Consider the following 18,198-nt stretch of genomic DNA (forward strand, 5'->3'; position numbering starts at 1 on the left):
TTTTGTTATTCTTTGAATATTTTTCTATTTGTGTAAGTTATAGTCCTTATGAAAGTTTTTGAGAACTCTTTGGAAAGTTTTTGTGCATTTTATTACCTGATTTTTCATTTTTTCATTTTTCATTCAATTCAGTTCAGTGAGTAGGTAAGGTTTGTTTGTAATAGAGAGAAAAGTGTTCTATAGTGAAGTAGGTAAATGCCTATATCATAGGAAAATAGGTTCAGTTGCTCTTTCATATTCCTTCCTTTCTGAAATTCTTGTCAAGGTCCCTTTCCAATTAGCAATTGCAAAATCGATTTTGCAAAAAAGCACAGAACTATACTGTACTTCTACGCTATGAAAATTCCAGTAACTATTGCTTCCAAGATAGAATATAAACTTCCCCATTTATCATTTCAAGCCACTCACAACCTGATCCTAACTTAGCTTTCTAAGCTTATTATATATTACGTGACATTCTATTTCCATTGTTAGTCAAAGTCCTTCTTTCCTGGAATGTATTCCTTCATATTGATATTTTAGAAATACCCATGTTCTTTAAAGTCAGCTTGATGTAATGGAAAAGAGCACTGGCTCTGAAGACAAGAGCACTTGGTTTCAGATCCTGACTTGAATATCCTGTATGGATCCATACCTTATGCAAAGCACAAACTTCTTGGACAAGACATTTTTTATTAAGCCAGGCACCCTAATAGGAACAACACCTAAAAAGGAGCTGAAAAGCTGACGGATTTGGAAGGAAATACCTAAAATCACTGTATGGAGGGTATTTAGAGAGGACATTATAAACAGTGCAATGACACACTAACAACATATTTATTGTCAAGGCTTATGTCAGGCCTCTTTATAATGAGTGATCACTATAGTTAGAAACTGGAAAAACAGAAGGTTGTGATTCACATATCTTAAAACAACAATAAGAAATTAAAAGCCTCTCAAATTAAAGAAAGGAAGAAAATACAAAGGATGTTTCAAAGTCTTGGAGCAATTTTAAGATGACAGCAGAATTGAAACGGCACTAAGACTTTTAGGATGCCTTATTAAATTTCACAACTTTGCTGGAGGAGAATTCTTACTTAAAAACAGAGATGATTAAAAAAAAAGATAATCTAGACAATTTTGATTGCATAAAATCAAAAGGGTTGTGACAAAAAAAAAAAAAAAGGCAGAGAACTAAAGAAAAAACTGGGTAAAAGTTTATAGCAAATTTACCTGATAAATGTCAAATATCCAAATATGTAAGGAAGTCTTCAAGTGTTACTATTTTGTACTGACATTTTATAGATATTAAGCTTAATACTTTACTTTTCCTGATTGTTCAGAATTTTTACGCTGATGTCTCCAGACTTCATGTTCCTTTTTTTTTTTTCCCAATCATTTTGATAGCATTTATTTTTTAAAGTTTCTAGCTTAAATCCTTGGAGGTTAGTCTAGCAAACCAGCAACCAGTCTTAAGTAGAAACCACTTATTTATGTTAAGTATTACAAAAAGATAATTCTGTGAGACTAAATCCACACAGAATTTTTATTATAAATGTAATAAGTTACAAAAACAATCATAAATAAAGGATAAAATCTTACATAAACTTTTAGTACTTAAGGTAGAATCAAATAAATTCCATAACTCAATAAATATTTACTAAGCATCTAATAAGTGACAGACACTGAGGATACAAATAGAAGCAATGAAGTAATCTATACTTTCAAGGTTTATCAAACAAAAAACAAATAACAAAATGCTTTTTTGCTTAGTATCCCTTTATAGATAGTTTACAGTGAAGTAGACAGAGCTGGACTTGGAGTCAGGAAGACCTGTGTTTAAATCCAGACTTGTTCACTTGAACAAATAATTTAACCTGTTTAACCTCAATTGTAAAATGGGGATGATAGCATCTACTTTCCTAGGTTGTTGAGACAATCAAATGAGTTATTAGTACCTCCTAGGTACTATATATATACTTTTGCCCTTTCCCCTTTCCCCTTTCCCCTTTCCCTTCCAGGTAATAAATATTTAAACAGTTCTGATTTTTATGATCTCATTGTATCACTTTGTACAGATATTTCTATATTTTCTGCTATGATTCACATTGCATTACTAGGTATAGATGTTTCTATATTTCCTAGTGTGATTCACATTTATAGTTTTATACTACTGTAATAAACCACTACATTAACATCTTAATTTATTAAGCCATCTCCTCTATTGTAAGACTTTTTTTTCCCTAAATTTTTACTATAGAAAATACTCCTTCTTTGGGAGGGGTATTTGCATTAAGGACTATTTAAAGTGTAAAACCTATTGCAAAAAGTGCCTTTTCCTTTCAATTGCTTACTCCAAGGGAGGGACATGGGGCCTCTCAGGAGAACAATCGATAAACTTTTGCTTTGCTCCTAGAGATCTCTCCAACTTTTTCTTACATGGTGACCATTCACCATTCTGAGCCACACAGTACTAAAACAAAAGAATAGGTTATAGGGAAAAAAATTCATTGAAATCTTGAAGGAAAAGAACAGAAATTATTTGTTTAATGTGACTTAAACATTTACTAGGCTGAAAACAGGTAGGTGGGGCTTTTTCATACATCTCCAATTCTATTATTTGAGTATGTAATGAAGTTAAGGTGCAAAACAATGTCGCTTAAAATTTTTTATTTTAAGGGAACAGGATGATTTACAGTAATTATCTCTGAAATAACAAAAAAAATTAGCCCATTTATGAACATTTAAAAAGAAATCTCAATTTTTGTTTGTTAGATAGTTTGTAAAATCTTCATTCTTCTGTGATTATATTAGGTTTGATTTACCACGGGTATCCTCAACTAGTTCTCTCAGGCGGGACAAATGGTGCAAAGCCCTTTTAGAAAAACAACAACAATAATAATTCACAGTAAATATTAAGTGCATAGAGGAAAAAGATAGTACAATTCTTATATAAAATAAAATAACTATTTAATAGTTATAATATATATTACATAATATATATTGTATTATGTATTATATTATATAATATATAGCGTATATTATATTATGTAACATGCTATATATTGTTTATATTATATTATAATGTTAATATTACATAATAAAATAATAAAAAATAATAAGTTAAGACTATTCAATTTTGAACATATTTCTCAAAAGAATTTCTTGTGTTTGTTTTAACTTAGTTCTTTAAAAAAGGCATGTAAATGCTAGTTAGGACTAATAAATAATTTATCTTAGTTTCTTTTAAGTATTGTAAATAATTCCAGGAACATAAGTATTTTATTTTTACAGCATAAATGTCCTAGTATTTAGAAGTATGCTTTTGTATAAGTTTATGCAAATATAACTCTTTGGTGTGAAATAATGGGCAAATATAGAAACCTCTTGGCGCTAGCTGCTGCCTCTCTAGGAAAAGAAGTAATGTGAATCCCTTCTCCACTTAGCAAGAATATTCTGAATTTAATTGATATTTAAGAAAATGAAAAATACTGTGCACTCTCCAAAAGAAAGTTATTATAGAAAAATGATAAATGTTTTAAGTATATATTCTTATTGAATCTCTTACTTTTCTAGGCCTCTATTTTTTCATCTGAATGCAAGGTAGCACACATTCAATTATATGGAAAATATATCCTACTTCCTATGGCATTCATATGATGCTTACTCTATCTATTATTATTATCACCATGTCCCTAATGTGTATAGATCATAGGTCTCTAGGACATTCTCTCAGTGACAATTTCTTCTGTTATTTCATTACGGCTGACAAACTTCTCTTTCCCAAAACCTACCATTATCATAATTGATTTCAGTATTCAATATTGAATCCCCTTTCAAAATTAGTTTCACAGTTCATTACTTAAACTCCCACGACCTCCATCTTCTTTATTATATTTCATCTGCATAAAGTGCCTTAAATCTCAAGATCACCCAGAACTATTCCACTCCTCCTTCTATTTATTTTTACAATATTCTACCTTATCATATATTTATTTATTTATGAATATCTTCCCTTCTCCCATCTCCCACACCCCACTGATAGCTCATTTAATTAAGGCATTGGGTTGGTTTTCATTAACATATGAAGCACTGTGATAAGATCTGGGGATAAACAATTTTTTTTTAAAAGTGAATCGGAAATGGTCAAAGGATATCAACAGACACTTTTCAGACGAAGAAATTGAAACTATTTCTAGCCATATGAAAAGATGCTCCAAGTCATTATTAATCAGAGAAATGCAAATTAAGACAACTCTGAGATACTACTACATACCTGTCAGATTGGTTAGAATGACAGGGAAAGAAAATGTGGAATGTTGGAGGGGATGTGGGAAAACAGGGACACTGATACATTGTTGGTGGAATTGTAAATACATCCAGGCCATTCTGGAGAACAATTTGGAACTATTCTCAAAAAGTTATCAAGCTGTGCATACCCTTTGATCCAGCAGTGTTACTACTGGGCTCATATCCCAAAGAAATCTTAAAGAAGGGAAAGGGATCTGTATGTGTACGAATGTTTGTGGCAGCCCTGTTTGTAGTGGCCAGAAACTGGATACTGAGTAGATGCCCATCAATTGGAGAATGGCTAAATAAATTGTAGCATATGAATATTATGGAATATTATTGTTCGGTAAGAAATGACCAGCCCGAGGATTTCAGAAAGGCCTGGAGAGACTTACATGAACTGATGCTGAGTGAAATGAGCAGGACCAGGAGTTCATTATATACTTCAACAACAAAACTTTATGATGATCAATTCTGATGGACATGGCCATCTTCAACAATGACATGAATCAAATCAGTTCCAATGGAGCAGCAGTAATGAATTGAACCAACTACACCCAATGAAAGAATTCTGGGAGATGACTATGAACCATTACATAGACTTCCCAATCCCTATATTTGTGTCCTCCTGCATTTTTGATTTCCTTCACAGGCTAATTATACAATATTTCAGAGTCCGATTCTTTTTTGTACAGCAAAATAACTGTTTGGATATATATACTTATATTGTATTTAATTTATACTTTAACATATTTAACATGTATTGGTCAACCTGCCATCTGGGAGAGGGGATGGAGGGAAGGAGGGGAAAAATTGGAACAAAAGATTTGATAATTGTCAATGCTGTAAAATTATTCATGCATATAACTTGTAAATAAAAAGCTATAATAAAAAAAAAAGAAAAAAAAGTGAATCAGGCTTTTCCTTCAAGTGACTTCCATTTTTATTTGAGGAAACAACACATATAAGGAAATGGTGACCAAGGAAGGGAGTTTTGATTTGAACAGTCTCAGGAATGGTGATAAAGCCACAGGCCAACCAATTATCCTTCCCAGAAATAATGATAGTATTATTTTGATAAGATGTTTATGTAGATGGCTATAAGGCATGCTCTGGACCTGGCTAGATAAAATGAGCTAGGTGAGTTCACTCATCAGTAAAGACATTATAGACTCAGGGAGAATACATGATCACTGACATTGAGGGATAAGTCCCGAAAAATAAATAATAAAAAGTAAACAAAAATTTGAAAAATCAAGATTATTTGGAATTATTTTGTATAGACAAATAGTTTGGAACCTCCATATCTACTTAAGATTTTCATTATAGTACAGAATAATAAATGATAATAATAATAATTATATATATGATCTTGAATCATCAAGAAAAGGATTAAATATGTTATGTATACTAATATGGCACACATCTATATAAAAGTGTTTTGAAATTTTTTTTATAAATGAAAAGTGATTAGAATTAAAAAAAAATTCAATATTTATAGTGAGGCAGTTTAGTTTAGTGGATAATACATTAGTCTCAAAGTCAGAACTACTTGAGTTCACAGCTACCTCAACAAAAATTGGCTTTGTGATCTGTGGCTTAAATTCTTAGTTTCTTAGAACTATAAAATGCAGAGAAAATACCAACCTGCATCGCAGAGGGAATTTTGTCACTCTGGCATTTCCTATACAAATCTAATCCCAGGTATAATCTCTCCTACTTAAATCCTTATATATGGATACTTATTTGGAAAATTAGATTTTATGGTTAGGATAAAGGATTGATCTATCCCTGAAAAGGGAAAGTGAATGGAGATACCAGATTATAATATGTGTTTAAGGTCTCTCTGGGGAAAAACAAAAAAATAAAAAACAATAAATCTTAATGCTCAAGAAGCTCTTAGAAATGTTTCACACTTTCTCCAAGGTTATTTTAACAACTGTTTTTCTCCCTTATCCCTTGACTTTTAAAGGTACATTGGGAGAAAATATTTATGATTTAGTGATAAATAAAATGGTGCTAAGAAAAAATAAAGAATTTCATATATAATGATGCACACCTGTAATCTTTGCTATTGAGGGAAACTGAGGCAGGTAGTTTTCTTGAGCTCCTGACTCTGGGTTATAATTAGACTAACACTGATTAGATGACTAAAAAAGTCAAGCATTAATATGATAAGTCCCAGTGAACAGGGCATCCCTAGGCTGTTTAGGAAGAGGCAGATTGTTCCCTATCAAATGCAGATCAGCAGCACAACAAGCCTGCTATTCTAGTTTGAATCCCCCTCTACTGCACTTCTAGTTTGAGCAAAATAAATACACCCAGTCTTTCTTCGATTGATCCCCACCCCAAACCCCACAATAGATAGATAGATAGAAATGGATGACAATAGGTTTAAGGTAGTATGTCTACTCATCTTAAATCAATTTTTTTTCCTCAAACTTTCTCTTCTTGGAATCCACAATATTAGAATGGAAAAAAAAAAAAGATGATTATAACTCACATTTGGTGAGATACTTGGTTCTACTTCGGTACTACCCTCATTTATTCAAAACTTATTTAATAAATTATTTCTAGCAATCAAAAAACAAGCATTTATTAAGTGCCTATCTTTGAATGTATCAGGCATGCTACTGTGCTAGATGTTGCGAATATAAAGACAAAAATCCAACACTTCCAACCCTAAAGGAGCTCAAATTCTATCAGGCAAGAGAAATAGCATGTCTCCATTTCTCATCAAGCTGCACTCTAGACTTCTCCATCATGTCCCAGAAACCTCTTCATTTTTGAAAATCACATCAACCCTATGATTCACCTTGGAAATATGTTCTGGTAGTCTCCCTTTGATTGAATAGCTTCTCTTAGAACCTCTATCTAAGGAGGATACCCAGGTTAGACATTTCTTTATTTCTAACCAGCATGTACTCCAGACTTTCCCATCATGTCCCTTCTGCTTGGCACTATCCTACCCACCTCTCCTTTTATGTGTCAACTTCTTCCATTAAAATGTAAGCTTTGTGAGTACAGGAACTAATTTCTTTTTGCTTGTATTTGTATTCACAGCACTTAGCACATTACCTGGCAAAAAGTAACTTAATATATGCTTGCTGACTAACATGTAATTATCAAAATATATATACAATAAATAGGTATACATGTGTTGTATTTAACTTTAACATATTTAACATGTATGACTACCTGCCATCTTGGGGAAGGGGTGGGGGGAATGAGGAGAAAAGTTGGAACCAGAAGGTTTTGCAAAAGTCAATATTGAAAAATTACCCATGCATATGTCTTGTAAATAAAAAGCTATAATAATAAAAAATTAAAAATACATATATATGTAAAACAAATGTATATACATTTATGTGCATATAAGTATATATTACATATAGTATTCCAAAGGTCACTGTTTTAAGTTATTAAAGTTGTAAATTTTTTCTATGTTGTTTATGTAAAAATAGAGGGTAATTTTGGGAGAAGAGGCACTGAATGGAAGACTGAAAGTGGCATCTGAGCTGAGTTTTATGTATAATGAATTCCCTTTGTTCTCTCAGCAATCTTCATTATCATTGAGATCATCAGAGATTATTTAAAAGGGAAAAAGGAGGACTTATAACACTTGTTTGGTACAATAAGTACCAAAATAGAATCTAGAAATAATATTTCTTCTTTTCTTTTGCCATGCCGTTGCTAATAGAAAGCTGCTTTAAGTGAAGTCATGAATTTGAGGGAGATGATTTATGACTGAAAGATTAGATACACACACACATACACACACACATTTCCCTTTTAAGAATCAGGTTTGTTGTTTGAGAACCCATGAAACAACAAATGACCAGAAAACTGCTAGGACCCCATTGCACCTCCTCACAGGATTGATGGGACAGGATGAGATGTAATGAAATATCTGTCTGTACTGTTATCCCAGGGAAGGCAGAGCAGAGAAAGTAGGGATCTAGTATCTAACTCCTTTTTTCCACTCAGTGTCTATTTTATCTCCCTTAGATTATTTTAATGGCCTCCTGATTAGTCTGTCCTTCAATCCAATCCATCCTCCAGAAATGCCAAAGTGATTTTCTTTATTCGATAAACTCTAAATCTCTCTGATTTCTAGGAGAAAGTATAAACTCTTCTGTTTAATTTTTTTAAAACATTCACAATCTGGCTCCAGACTATCTTTTCAGCCTGGTTCTATATCACTCTCCTTTTCACACTCTACATTTCCAACAGATTTGGCTGTTCCTCACATACCTTTTCACTGAACATCCTTCATGTCTGGTTTGCAGACTATTCCTTCCCCTCTCCCTCACAATAATTTTCCTTCCCTTCACAAATATCACTTTCTACATAAAGCTTTTACTGATTCTCCCAATTGCTTATGTCTTCTCTTCAGAATTCCATTTATTTATTTGTACTTTATCTCTTTATATATTCTCTGCATATACTTATTTATGTATTTGTTGTCTCCCTCATTAGAATATAAACTCCTTCAAAATGGAGATTGTTTCCACTGATTGTATTAGTATTGTTAGCCCTATAGTCTAGCTTGGAACATATTAGGTATCTAATAAAATATTTGGTGATTGATTGACAAATCTCTAAGTCTATAAATTAGATGACTTGCTGCATTAAAGGAGGGAATTTCCATACAGATGAAATCATAGATCTGTGTCCAAAAAAATCACTATACCAAAAAGTCATACTGGTTTTTCAAATCATGAAATACTACTGACAGGGCAAGAACAAACTACTTTTATCATGGGAAAAATCAATGTTAATGTTCAATAATTTGTGAGCCTGCTGTAGTAGAAAAGTACTGTATATACATTTGTTCTAGGTACAATTTGTAAAAGGAGTCAGGTACCTGCCTTGAAAATCTCTATAGGTACATTTATGAGGGTTGTATTTGTATTTGCTTTATCTTTGCTTAAATAAGTCTCAAATAGTATTTGAAAATTTCAATCTGCTAACTAAGCACAATGAGTAAACAAATCATCAGTGTTCACTTAGTCTTGCTTGACAAAATCCCTTTGCTATTCAAAGAAACTAAAAGCTAAATGAACAGTCTGTGTATTTGGCTTGAGATAGTTAATGAATAAAAGCTAAGACCCAATCAAGGTCTTTACAATATAATTACATAATTGTATGTAAAGGCAAAGCAACAGTCACCACTTAAGAAAAGAATCTAGAGTCTTGTGGCATCCTTTGGTCCAGTATATATTTTAGGGATTAGTAGATTATGAAAACCTAGGGCTTGTTCATTTTTATAAGCTAAAGTATCTATCACCAAAAATAATATCTTTTAGATTTGAAGTTCAGTGTCTAAAAATTGTAGTCTGTTAAGAATCTTGCTTCTCTATATCCTTGTGTTCTAGAATCCCCTTCTTAAGACACCCAGTTTACTTTGGTATCTAAAAATGGTTCTAAATGGGCTGAATCACTTTGTCACTTAAATCCTAAAACCCCAAAGTATGTGTTATAAACAATGACCTTATACTGTCTTTTCTTGTGCAGTCAATACATTTGGCAAATGATTTTGCTAGATGGAATCTTAAGTGAAACTTTGTGGAACAGTAATTTAAATTTTTCTATTCTGATTCTCATTATTAATAAGGTGTGAAAAGGATCTGAGATAGTCTACAACGCTCTTAACCTATGGGTCTGTGAAGTTGTTAATATTTAAATATTTTGATAAATATATTTATATAATTGAGCTTCTAACATTTGTATGTATGTGGTGTATAAATAAATATATTTTTAAGACTTCTTATCTGATGGTCTTGTACAGAAGTTTCATTCTACTTCCAAATTTTAGGTCTATTTTTGCATTGTTTTAAAGCATAGATATTAGGAAAAGAATTTTAAACTTTTGTTTAGTCATGAAACCCTTTGGCAGACTGGTGAAGCCTATAGATCCCTTCTTCAAATAATGTTTTTAAATGCATAAACATATATATATATATATACACACACATATACATGTATATATGTACATGTATGTGTTAGAAACTCAATTATAATGAAATATACTTACAAAATATTATAGGATCCTTACATGAAGAAATGTGCCACAAAAATTATTAATAACTTTTTCTCAAAGGAAACTCTGTTAAGTCATTGATTAAAGAAAGACAAGTAGCCAAACAGATTCAAATAAATAAGAAAGATTTCTTGAAAATATTCAACAATGTTATACCTAGGAACTTTTAATGTTTTTTAAGGCAAAGGAATAAGTTAACATATTCATTTAATATTTGAACTAACATTTATGCTTACAAGTAAGAATACTTACTTTTGAAGAGATCTAGTAATAGGAATTACATCTTCCTTTATAGAACTTTCATCCTCTGAACACTATCAATAAAAATAGCAAATCAGGTTAAATATTAAAATTTACATTATGTAACATATAAATGTATACATAGCTCAATATGTATATCTACATATATAAACATATTAAAATTACAATATATGTTTTAAACAATCTGGTATATAATATTTTTAAGCAAAGAGAACTTTAAGAAATATTTACTGGTTTTCTGAAGCAATAATATCAATCAATAAATGAGGTTCAACAGTAAAACAAGAAGAATGTTTTTTAAGATGATTCATCTTTCCATGGTCCTAAGACAATTTTTGTGAATATCTGTATTTAATATGATTATGCTAATATATCTATTAGTATAATTTTTTATTAATTTTTAATACAACTGTATGTATTTTAGTATAACTGTATAATTATCAAAGGAGAATGATTCTATTAGGTTAATAACTGAAAATAAAGAAAATGTGTTCCAAAGTAAATAGACTACATAATTTGAATACTATATAAATTCAAATATTGGCCATAATTTTCCAAGACACAACTCGTTTATAAACCTATAATCTTGGACAAAAGACCCAGTCATATGATCAAATTATCTTTCTTAAACCTATCCAACTTTTTCAATGTGCCAAATCTAGAGTAATTACTGCTGAATCCACAAGATAGGAAGTTAAATAATCATGGGGAAAAAGGCTTCATGAAACCATATAAGAAACTGAAACACTTAACACTTCCACTTAAGCTCCCCATTCTGGATCAACAGTGGTAAACAAAGCTAGTTTGAACAATCTCTCCCAGACTTGTGTTTCCTATCTTAACTGTGTCAACATTAACTTAACTGTGCCAAATTATCCATGGCAAGGATTCCTCCTAATTCTCCTTCAATCCTTCCCAATCCACAGGGAGTTGCAAATACTGATGATGCTCAGGGAAAAGGCGCAGAAGACAAAATATTATAGAACTGGCTAGACATGAAGAAGTTTTCATGTAAAAAGGAAAGGAGACTAAAAAACCACCCAAGGAGTGGGACTTTACTCTGGGCAAGGATCCAACCAAGGTCCCACATTTCATAACTGAGAAAGTTGAGGGCACCCAACCAGATACAGGTTCAGAGAAAGTCTATCAGAGAAATAAAGGGAGAAAGGAATAAGATAGAAGAGAGGTACCAGAAAAAGTTATTCTGAATAAGAAAAAAAAAAAGGCTAAAGAACAAAAAGTCTAAGAGCAAAAAAGCATGGGTATAAGCATAGCTCCAGAACAGATAAAACATGTAGAAGGCCGCAGTTATTGGAGAACTCTGAGAAAAGTATATTTGAAGCAAAGATACTTACAACAAGGTGTTTACTCAGTGTGATTGATGAGATAATGGTTCTCTAGTTCACATATACTTAGTACTAAGTATGGTGATGTAACACATACTTAGTGTGTTGTAATGATGTAATCATACCGAGGTATTTAAGGGCTGAGAAGGACTGGAAAAGCAACATTCCATTTTTGACCATCTTTCTGATGGCTCTCCTGCCTCCTGCACTCCTCCACTAAGATCAAGAGTGGATCAGATTGTGACAGACACACTGTAAAGGAGACAGACTGTGAAGGAGATAATAAAGACTTTAGACTCACATCCTGCTGAAACCAAGGCTCTTCCAGAGGACCTCCAGAAAGTTAGCCCAGACATTACAAAAACAGTGAAACTAAAAGACAGGAAGAATTAGTAAAAACAAGCAAACAAAAAAGACTATAAACACTGAACAAGTATTACTACAAAGAAAAACAAACAAAAAATCTAAAATGGAAAAGAATTCTACAGATGTTTCAGAAATCACAAAATAACATCAAGAAAATCCAGAACTGTTCAAAAGAGAAATAAAATATTTAAAAGATGATATTGGGATGCTAATTAGATAGTAAAATACAGTTACTGATACAGAATTAAACAGCAAAGCAGAAAACCTAAAGTACAAAATGTATAAAGAATGTATCAAAATTGTAGAGGCTATGAAAAAGCAAATGGTATATTAGAAATTTTTCCACAAAAGAGGAGATAAATTTTTTTCCCCCTCTGAGGCAATTGGGGTTAAGTGACTTGCCCAGGGTCACAGAGCTAGGCAACTAGGTTGTGTTAAGTGTCTGAGGTCACATTTGAACTCAGGTCCTCCTGGCTTCAGGGCTGGTGCTCTATCCACTAGTACCACCTAGCTACCCCAAAAATGGAGATAAATCTCACAAAAGAATAACAAAAGTTTTAACCAAACTAATTCTGATTAGACCAAAATGATTTGACTGTGACCACAGGATAAAGAGAAATAACTTTAAGTCCCACAGAATTCCCCCAAATGCATTCGACATTAAAAGACCTGAATACCACATAAGGACAGGAAACAATTCAAGAAAACTGACTGTTAACTTTTGAATACAGGTGTCAAAATATTGATGGATAGAATCCACAGATTACCAATAGAGAAAAAGCCTACACTTGAAGCTCCAAGGCATGTAATTAATTATATTACAGAATGTCAATATTAAACAGCAACTTTTATAGGCATCTAGGAAAAAAGTCTTCAACTTTTTTGATTAATTTAGAAAAGATATCAGACAATAGACTAGAATATCCCAGAAAGGAAAGGAGTTGCCAAAAAAAAAGAAAAAAAGAAAAAGAAAAAAAAAGATCAGGGACATTTTAAACAACGACACAGAAGACAATAGAAGGAAAGCAAAAAAAGTAGGACAGCTTTAAAAGTTTTATGTTGAATTTATTAAATACTTAAAAGAAAAGCAAGCAATACACAAGCATCATGGTTTCTTATTAAAAAAAAAAATCAAAGTAGTTCAAGTTGCAACCCTAAATAAAATATTTTCCAAAGTTGAACCTAATCATCCCTGAAAAAAAAAAAAAAAAGATGGATCTTCAATAAAATAGATTTGCTATTGTTCAATTATTTTTTTCAGTTATGTCTGACTCTTCATGACCCTGGTGGGGATTTCTTGGCAAATATAATGAATGATTTGCTATTTCCTTCTCCAGTTCATTTTACAGATGAAAAACTGAGGTAAACAGGAGTTAAGCAATAGCTAGTAGAGTTAGAAACAAAATGGATGCATTTCTCAAAAACAAAAGCAGGGCAACACATTTGACATGCAAATGGGACAGCCAGCAAAAAAAGAGATACACAGAGTCAGAGAAGATAGAAAGGCAAACAAACATATAGATGTAAACTCAAGAGAGAGACAAGAAACATAATAAATGTAAATTAAGAAGAAAAGCCTGAGAAATGATATAAATTCTATTTTGTTTATGGGCAATTGTTGCCCTCAAAAAAAAAAAAAAAAAAAGAAAGAAAGTTGGATTGAAAAGTAAAAGAAAGTAGTATTGTATTGTGGCTATTCTTCTTGGACAGAGGGTTGTATTACCTAGGAAAAGGAATTTTTTATCCTCTCAGGATCAGTTTGCATTACCAAAGTGATAGAGAACACATAGATCTGGAATATAATTTTATAATGAATGGGAAAAACCGTGCCAAAAGCAGATAGGCCCTTCAAAAGAAAGAGGAAGAAATGAAGTGAAATCTATAAAAACAGAAATATATAAATGGGAGTTAAAATTTTGTGTCCTAAAAGATCCACTTCTTATGACATAAAATAAAGACTAAATAAACCCAAGAACAGGAAAACAAATTCAAAACAATCCCAATAGATCTTGGACAGAAAGAAATGCCATCTACATCCAGGAAAAAAAAAAAATATAGAGATTGAATGTAAATCAATATATGCTCTGTTCATTTCTTTTTTTTTTTTTTTTCCTCTCCCATGGTTTTTCCCTTTTGCTCTGACTTTTCTTTTCTAACAAGATTCACAAAGCAATATGTCTTAAAAATAAATAGTTAAAAAAGAATGGAAAACAGGATTAAGAATCAAGAAGAGGAAAGAAATAAAAAGTACGAAATAAATGAAAACTTTTTGGAGGAATACATCAGAATCAACTGTGATTATTAACACACTTTTTTTTAAGTTAACAAACTATTTTTTTTTAAATTCATGGATTTTTCCTGAAATTTAAATATAGATTCTTGGTCAAGAAACCCTGCTTAAAAAGAACCATAGTTAATGAACCAAAATAATATAATGTATAGTTACAAAATATCATAACATCTAAACTCATAAAGTAAAAGTTAATAAACTAAAAAAAGATATTTATAATAACCCAGAGTAACTAGGAACTTTCATTTTTTTTTTTTTTCCAATACTGGATAATCTAACAAGGTTTAATTAGGAAAAAGAAAAGTGCATAACTTTATCCAACATAACATATCCAACCATTCTGGAGAGCAATTTGGAACTATGCTCAAAAAGTTATCAAATTGTGCATACCCTTTGACCCAGCAGGGTTACTACTGGGTTTATATCCCAAAAATATCTTAAAGAAAAGGGACCTGCATGTGCAAAAATGTTTGTGGAAACCCTTTTCATAGTGGCAAGAAACTGTAAACTGAGTGGATGCCCATCAGTTGGAAAATGGCTGAATAAGTTATGGTATATGAATGTTATGGAATATTATTGTTCTGTAAAAAATGACCAACAGGATGATTTCAGAGATGCCTGGAGAGACTTATATGAACTGATGCTAAGTGAAATGAGCAGAACCAGGAGATCATTGTACATGGCAACAAGAAGACTAAATGATGATCAATTCTGATGGTCGTGGCTCTCTTCAACAATGAATTGATCCAGACCAGTTTCAATTTTTCAGTAATGAAGAGAGCCATCTACACCCAGGGAAAAATCTGTGGGAACTAAGTGTGGACCACTTAGTTGGTGTGGACCAACAGAGCATTTTCACTTTTTCTGATGTTGTTTGCTTGCATTTTTGTTTTTCTTCTCAGGTTTTTTTTTCTTTTTAGACCCGATTTTTCTTGTGCAGCAAAGTAACTGTATGGATATGTATTCATATATTGGATTTAACATAAATTTTAACATATATTGGAATACCTGCCATCTAGGGGAGGGGATGCAGGGAAGGAGAGAAAAATTTGGCACAGAACGTTTTGCAAAGGTCAGTGTTGAAAAATTACCCATGCATATGTTTTGTAAATAAAAAGCTATTAAAAAAGCTGAATGCATGATTGAGGAAATTCTATTTGAAAGATTTATAGTCTTCTAAATGGGAAGATTCAAGAATATATATATATTTTCAGAACTACATCGTACCTTTGAAAAAATAGACCATGTGCTACTGCGTAAAAATTAAAAATAAATATAAAAATTCAGTATTACCCAGATATTTTGTAGGCCATAGCACATTAAAATGAATATCAATTAGCAATAATTAATAAAAATTTGATTATAAATGGGGAATAATTATGGATTACAACATAATTATTAATAATATTATATAGAGAACACAAATAAAAGATTCAGATCTAAATGGAGACTTAAGAAGTCCTGAATAATAAGAAAGTCAAAAAACAATTTGGTTTGGTTTTTTTGGACAGATCCTCAATAATTTTAATAGTATAAAGGAATACTGAATACAAAAATTTGAAAACCACTGATCTAGACACTCTGGTTTTCATTTCTTTGTTTTTGAAATTGAAAGTTTGGACTAGATTATGTGTAAGATTCCTTACAATGCTATTATTTATGCATTTTCTCACCCTCCTTCCTGATGTTATATTTCAGTTTACTGTGCAACAATTATTTCAGTTCCTATTTAACAAAGCTAGTTTGATGTGATGAGTATTCCCTCAATGAGTTAGACTAACTTTGTTCTAGGACTTTATTGCTTTTCTTATCACTGTACATATCTGAAATTTTAGGGGTATGATACTGGTATTGATTGTTGTCCTTTGTTCTCAAAGGAGACCAAACTGACATCACTATGTTAGAATCAAGTTGCTGTGTCTATGATTGAGCAGACCAATATAAGCTTGGAACGTTCTTCCATAGGTCAGATACAAATACTCTCTATGAACATTTGAGGTGGATTCTATTATTTTTGCATCACACATTTCTTTTGAGCTACTTCAATTTTGCTTTGCTCATACAGCACAGCACCTTCTTTGATGAGGGCACAGCATGCTGAGTGGTCCTGTGCCAGTGTCTCCCATGTCATAAAATCAATTCTAAAGTTCTTAAGAGATCTTGAGAGTGTCCTTGTATTGCTTTTTTTTGGCCACCTTGTGAGTACTTGATTTGTGTGAGTTCTCCATAAAATGGTCTTTTTGGCAAGCAGAAAGAACCTCAGTGTCTGGTATCTTCTCTTGTCAAATGATCTTCAAAATCTTCCCAAGACAATTCAAATGGAAGCAAATGTTTACTGATATGGTCTTGATATACTGTCCAGGTCAAAAACAATTTGTAAAAAAAACAACTATACAATAAAAATTAGTAACAGTGATACAACATACCGACACTTTGGAGATGCAGCTAAAGCTATCATCAGAGTAAAAGTTCTCCCTCTGAAAAGGTAACAAAACAGGAAATGAGAAAATGAATGCATTCAGTACACAGTTAAAAACTAGGAAAAACAACAACAAAGTGCAAAATACTGAAAATTAAGGGAGAAATAAAATAGAAAGCAAAAATACTTATAAAGTTATAAATAGGAAAAATTAATTTAAAAAGACTATTTTTAAAAGATGAATGTACAACAAAGAAGAAATTAAAAAAAATATTCCTTAGACAATTATAGGCTAGCCTTGATGAGAATTTAAAAGAAATTAATATTTATAAAAATGTAAATTAAAACAGTATGAAATAGAGCTCTTAATTCAAACCCAGAAAATAAAATTGAATAAACCATAAAACACAGAAAGGTAGAGTTGGCATATAGATATACATGGATTTATAGATGAATTCTATCAAAATCAATTCATACCTGTACTACAAAAATTTTCTAAATATATTTTTTTAAAGCTACCAGATTCCTTTTATGAAAAAAAGTATAGTTCTTATAAATAAAACAAGAAAGGGTAAAGAAAAAAGAACTATATACTAATGTTACTAATTGATACTGGTGCAGAATTTTAAAGTAAAATACTAGTAAAAGTTTACAGCAACATATCAAAAAATAATTATTCATTACTTCAAAGTTGGTTTTATTCCAGGAATGTAATGATAATTCAGCATTAGAAAAACAAGTAACATAATTATGTTAAAAACAAAAGCAACTACATTTTATATCAATATATACAAACAATAAGCTCTTTCAAACCATATAGCCCTCATTTATGACAAAAATTCTAAAAGTTTAAATGGACCTATTTAAAATATTTTAAATATAATTTTTATTTAAAATGATAAATATAATAATTCTTTAATATGATCAAAAGCATAAAACTAAAACCAAGAACAGAATTAATACCAAAGGAGAAACAATGTATATTTTCATAATACAGTACAGGGATAAAATAAGAATGTGTCTCCTCTGTACTATTTTTGATATATCTATAAACATTATTTATAGGATTAAGACAAGAAAAAAGAAATTAAAGATATGAAATTTTGATAAAAAGAAGACAATTACCTCTATTTTCAATAACATGATGGTTTACTTAGAAAACTCTAGAGAATCAGCAAAGAAACCAAACTCTTAATGGCTTCAT

The 18,198-nt window shown here is 31.3% G+C and overlaps 1 protein-coding gene across 4 annotated transcripts in view; it reads right to left on the bottom strand.

The window, feature by feature from the left end:
- Nucleotides 1–2,497: 2,497 nt before the first annotated feature.
- Nucleotides 2,498–18,198, bottom strand: part of C1H18orf54 (chromosome 1 C18orf54 homolog) — a 35,341-nt gene continuing 19,640 nt past the window's right edge. For all 4 annotated transcript variants that reach the window (XM_051969613.1, XM_051969610.1, XM_051969614.1 and 1 more), the window contains 3 exons: nucleotides 17,002–17,052; nucleotides 10,565–10,626; nucleotides 2,498–2,854 (listed from right to left, as the gene is read on the bottom strand). In XM_051969613.1, the coding sequence (XP_051825573.1) occupies nucleotides 2,785–2,854; nucleotides 10,565–10,626; nucleotides 17,002–17,052 (183 nt within the window). In that variant the 3' untranslated portion in view covers nucleotides 2,498–2,784. The remainder of the gene's footprint in view (nucleotides 2,855–10,564; nucleotides 10,627–17,001; nucleotides 17,053–18,198) is intronic.

The sequence above is a fragment of the Antechinus flavipes genome, chromosome 1 (genome assembly GCF_016432865.1).
Source record: "Antechinus flavipes isolate AdamAnt ecotype Samford, QLD, Australia chromosome 1, AdamAnt_v2, whole genome shotgun sequence".
In the NCBI taxonomy this organism is placed as follows: Eukaryota; Metazoa; Chordata; class Mammalia; order Dasyuromorphia; family Dasyuridae; genus Antechinus; species Antechinus flavipes.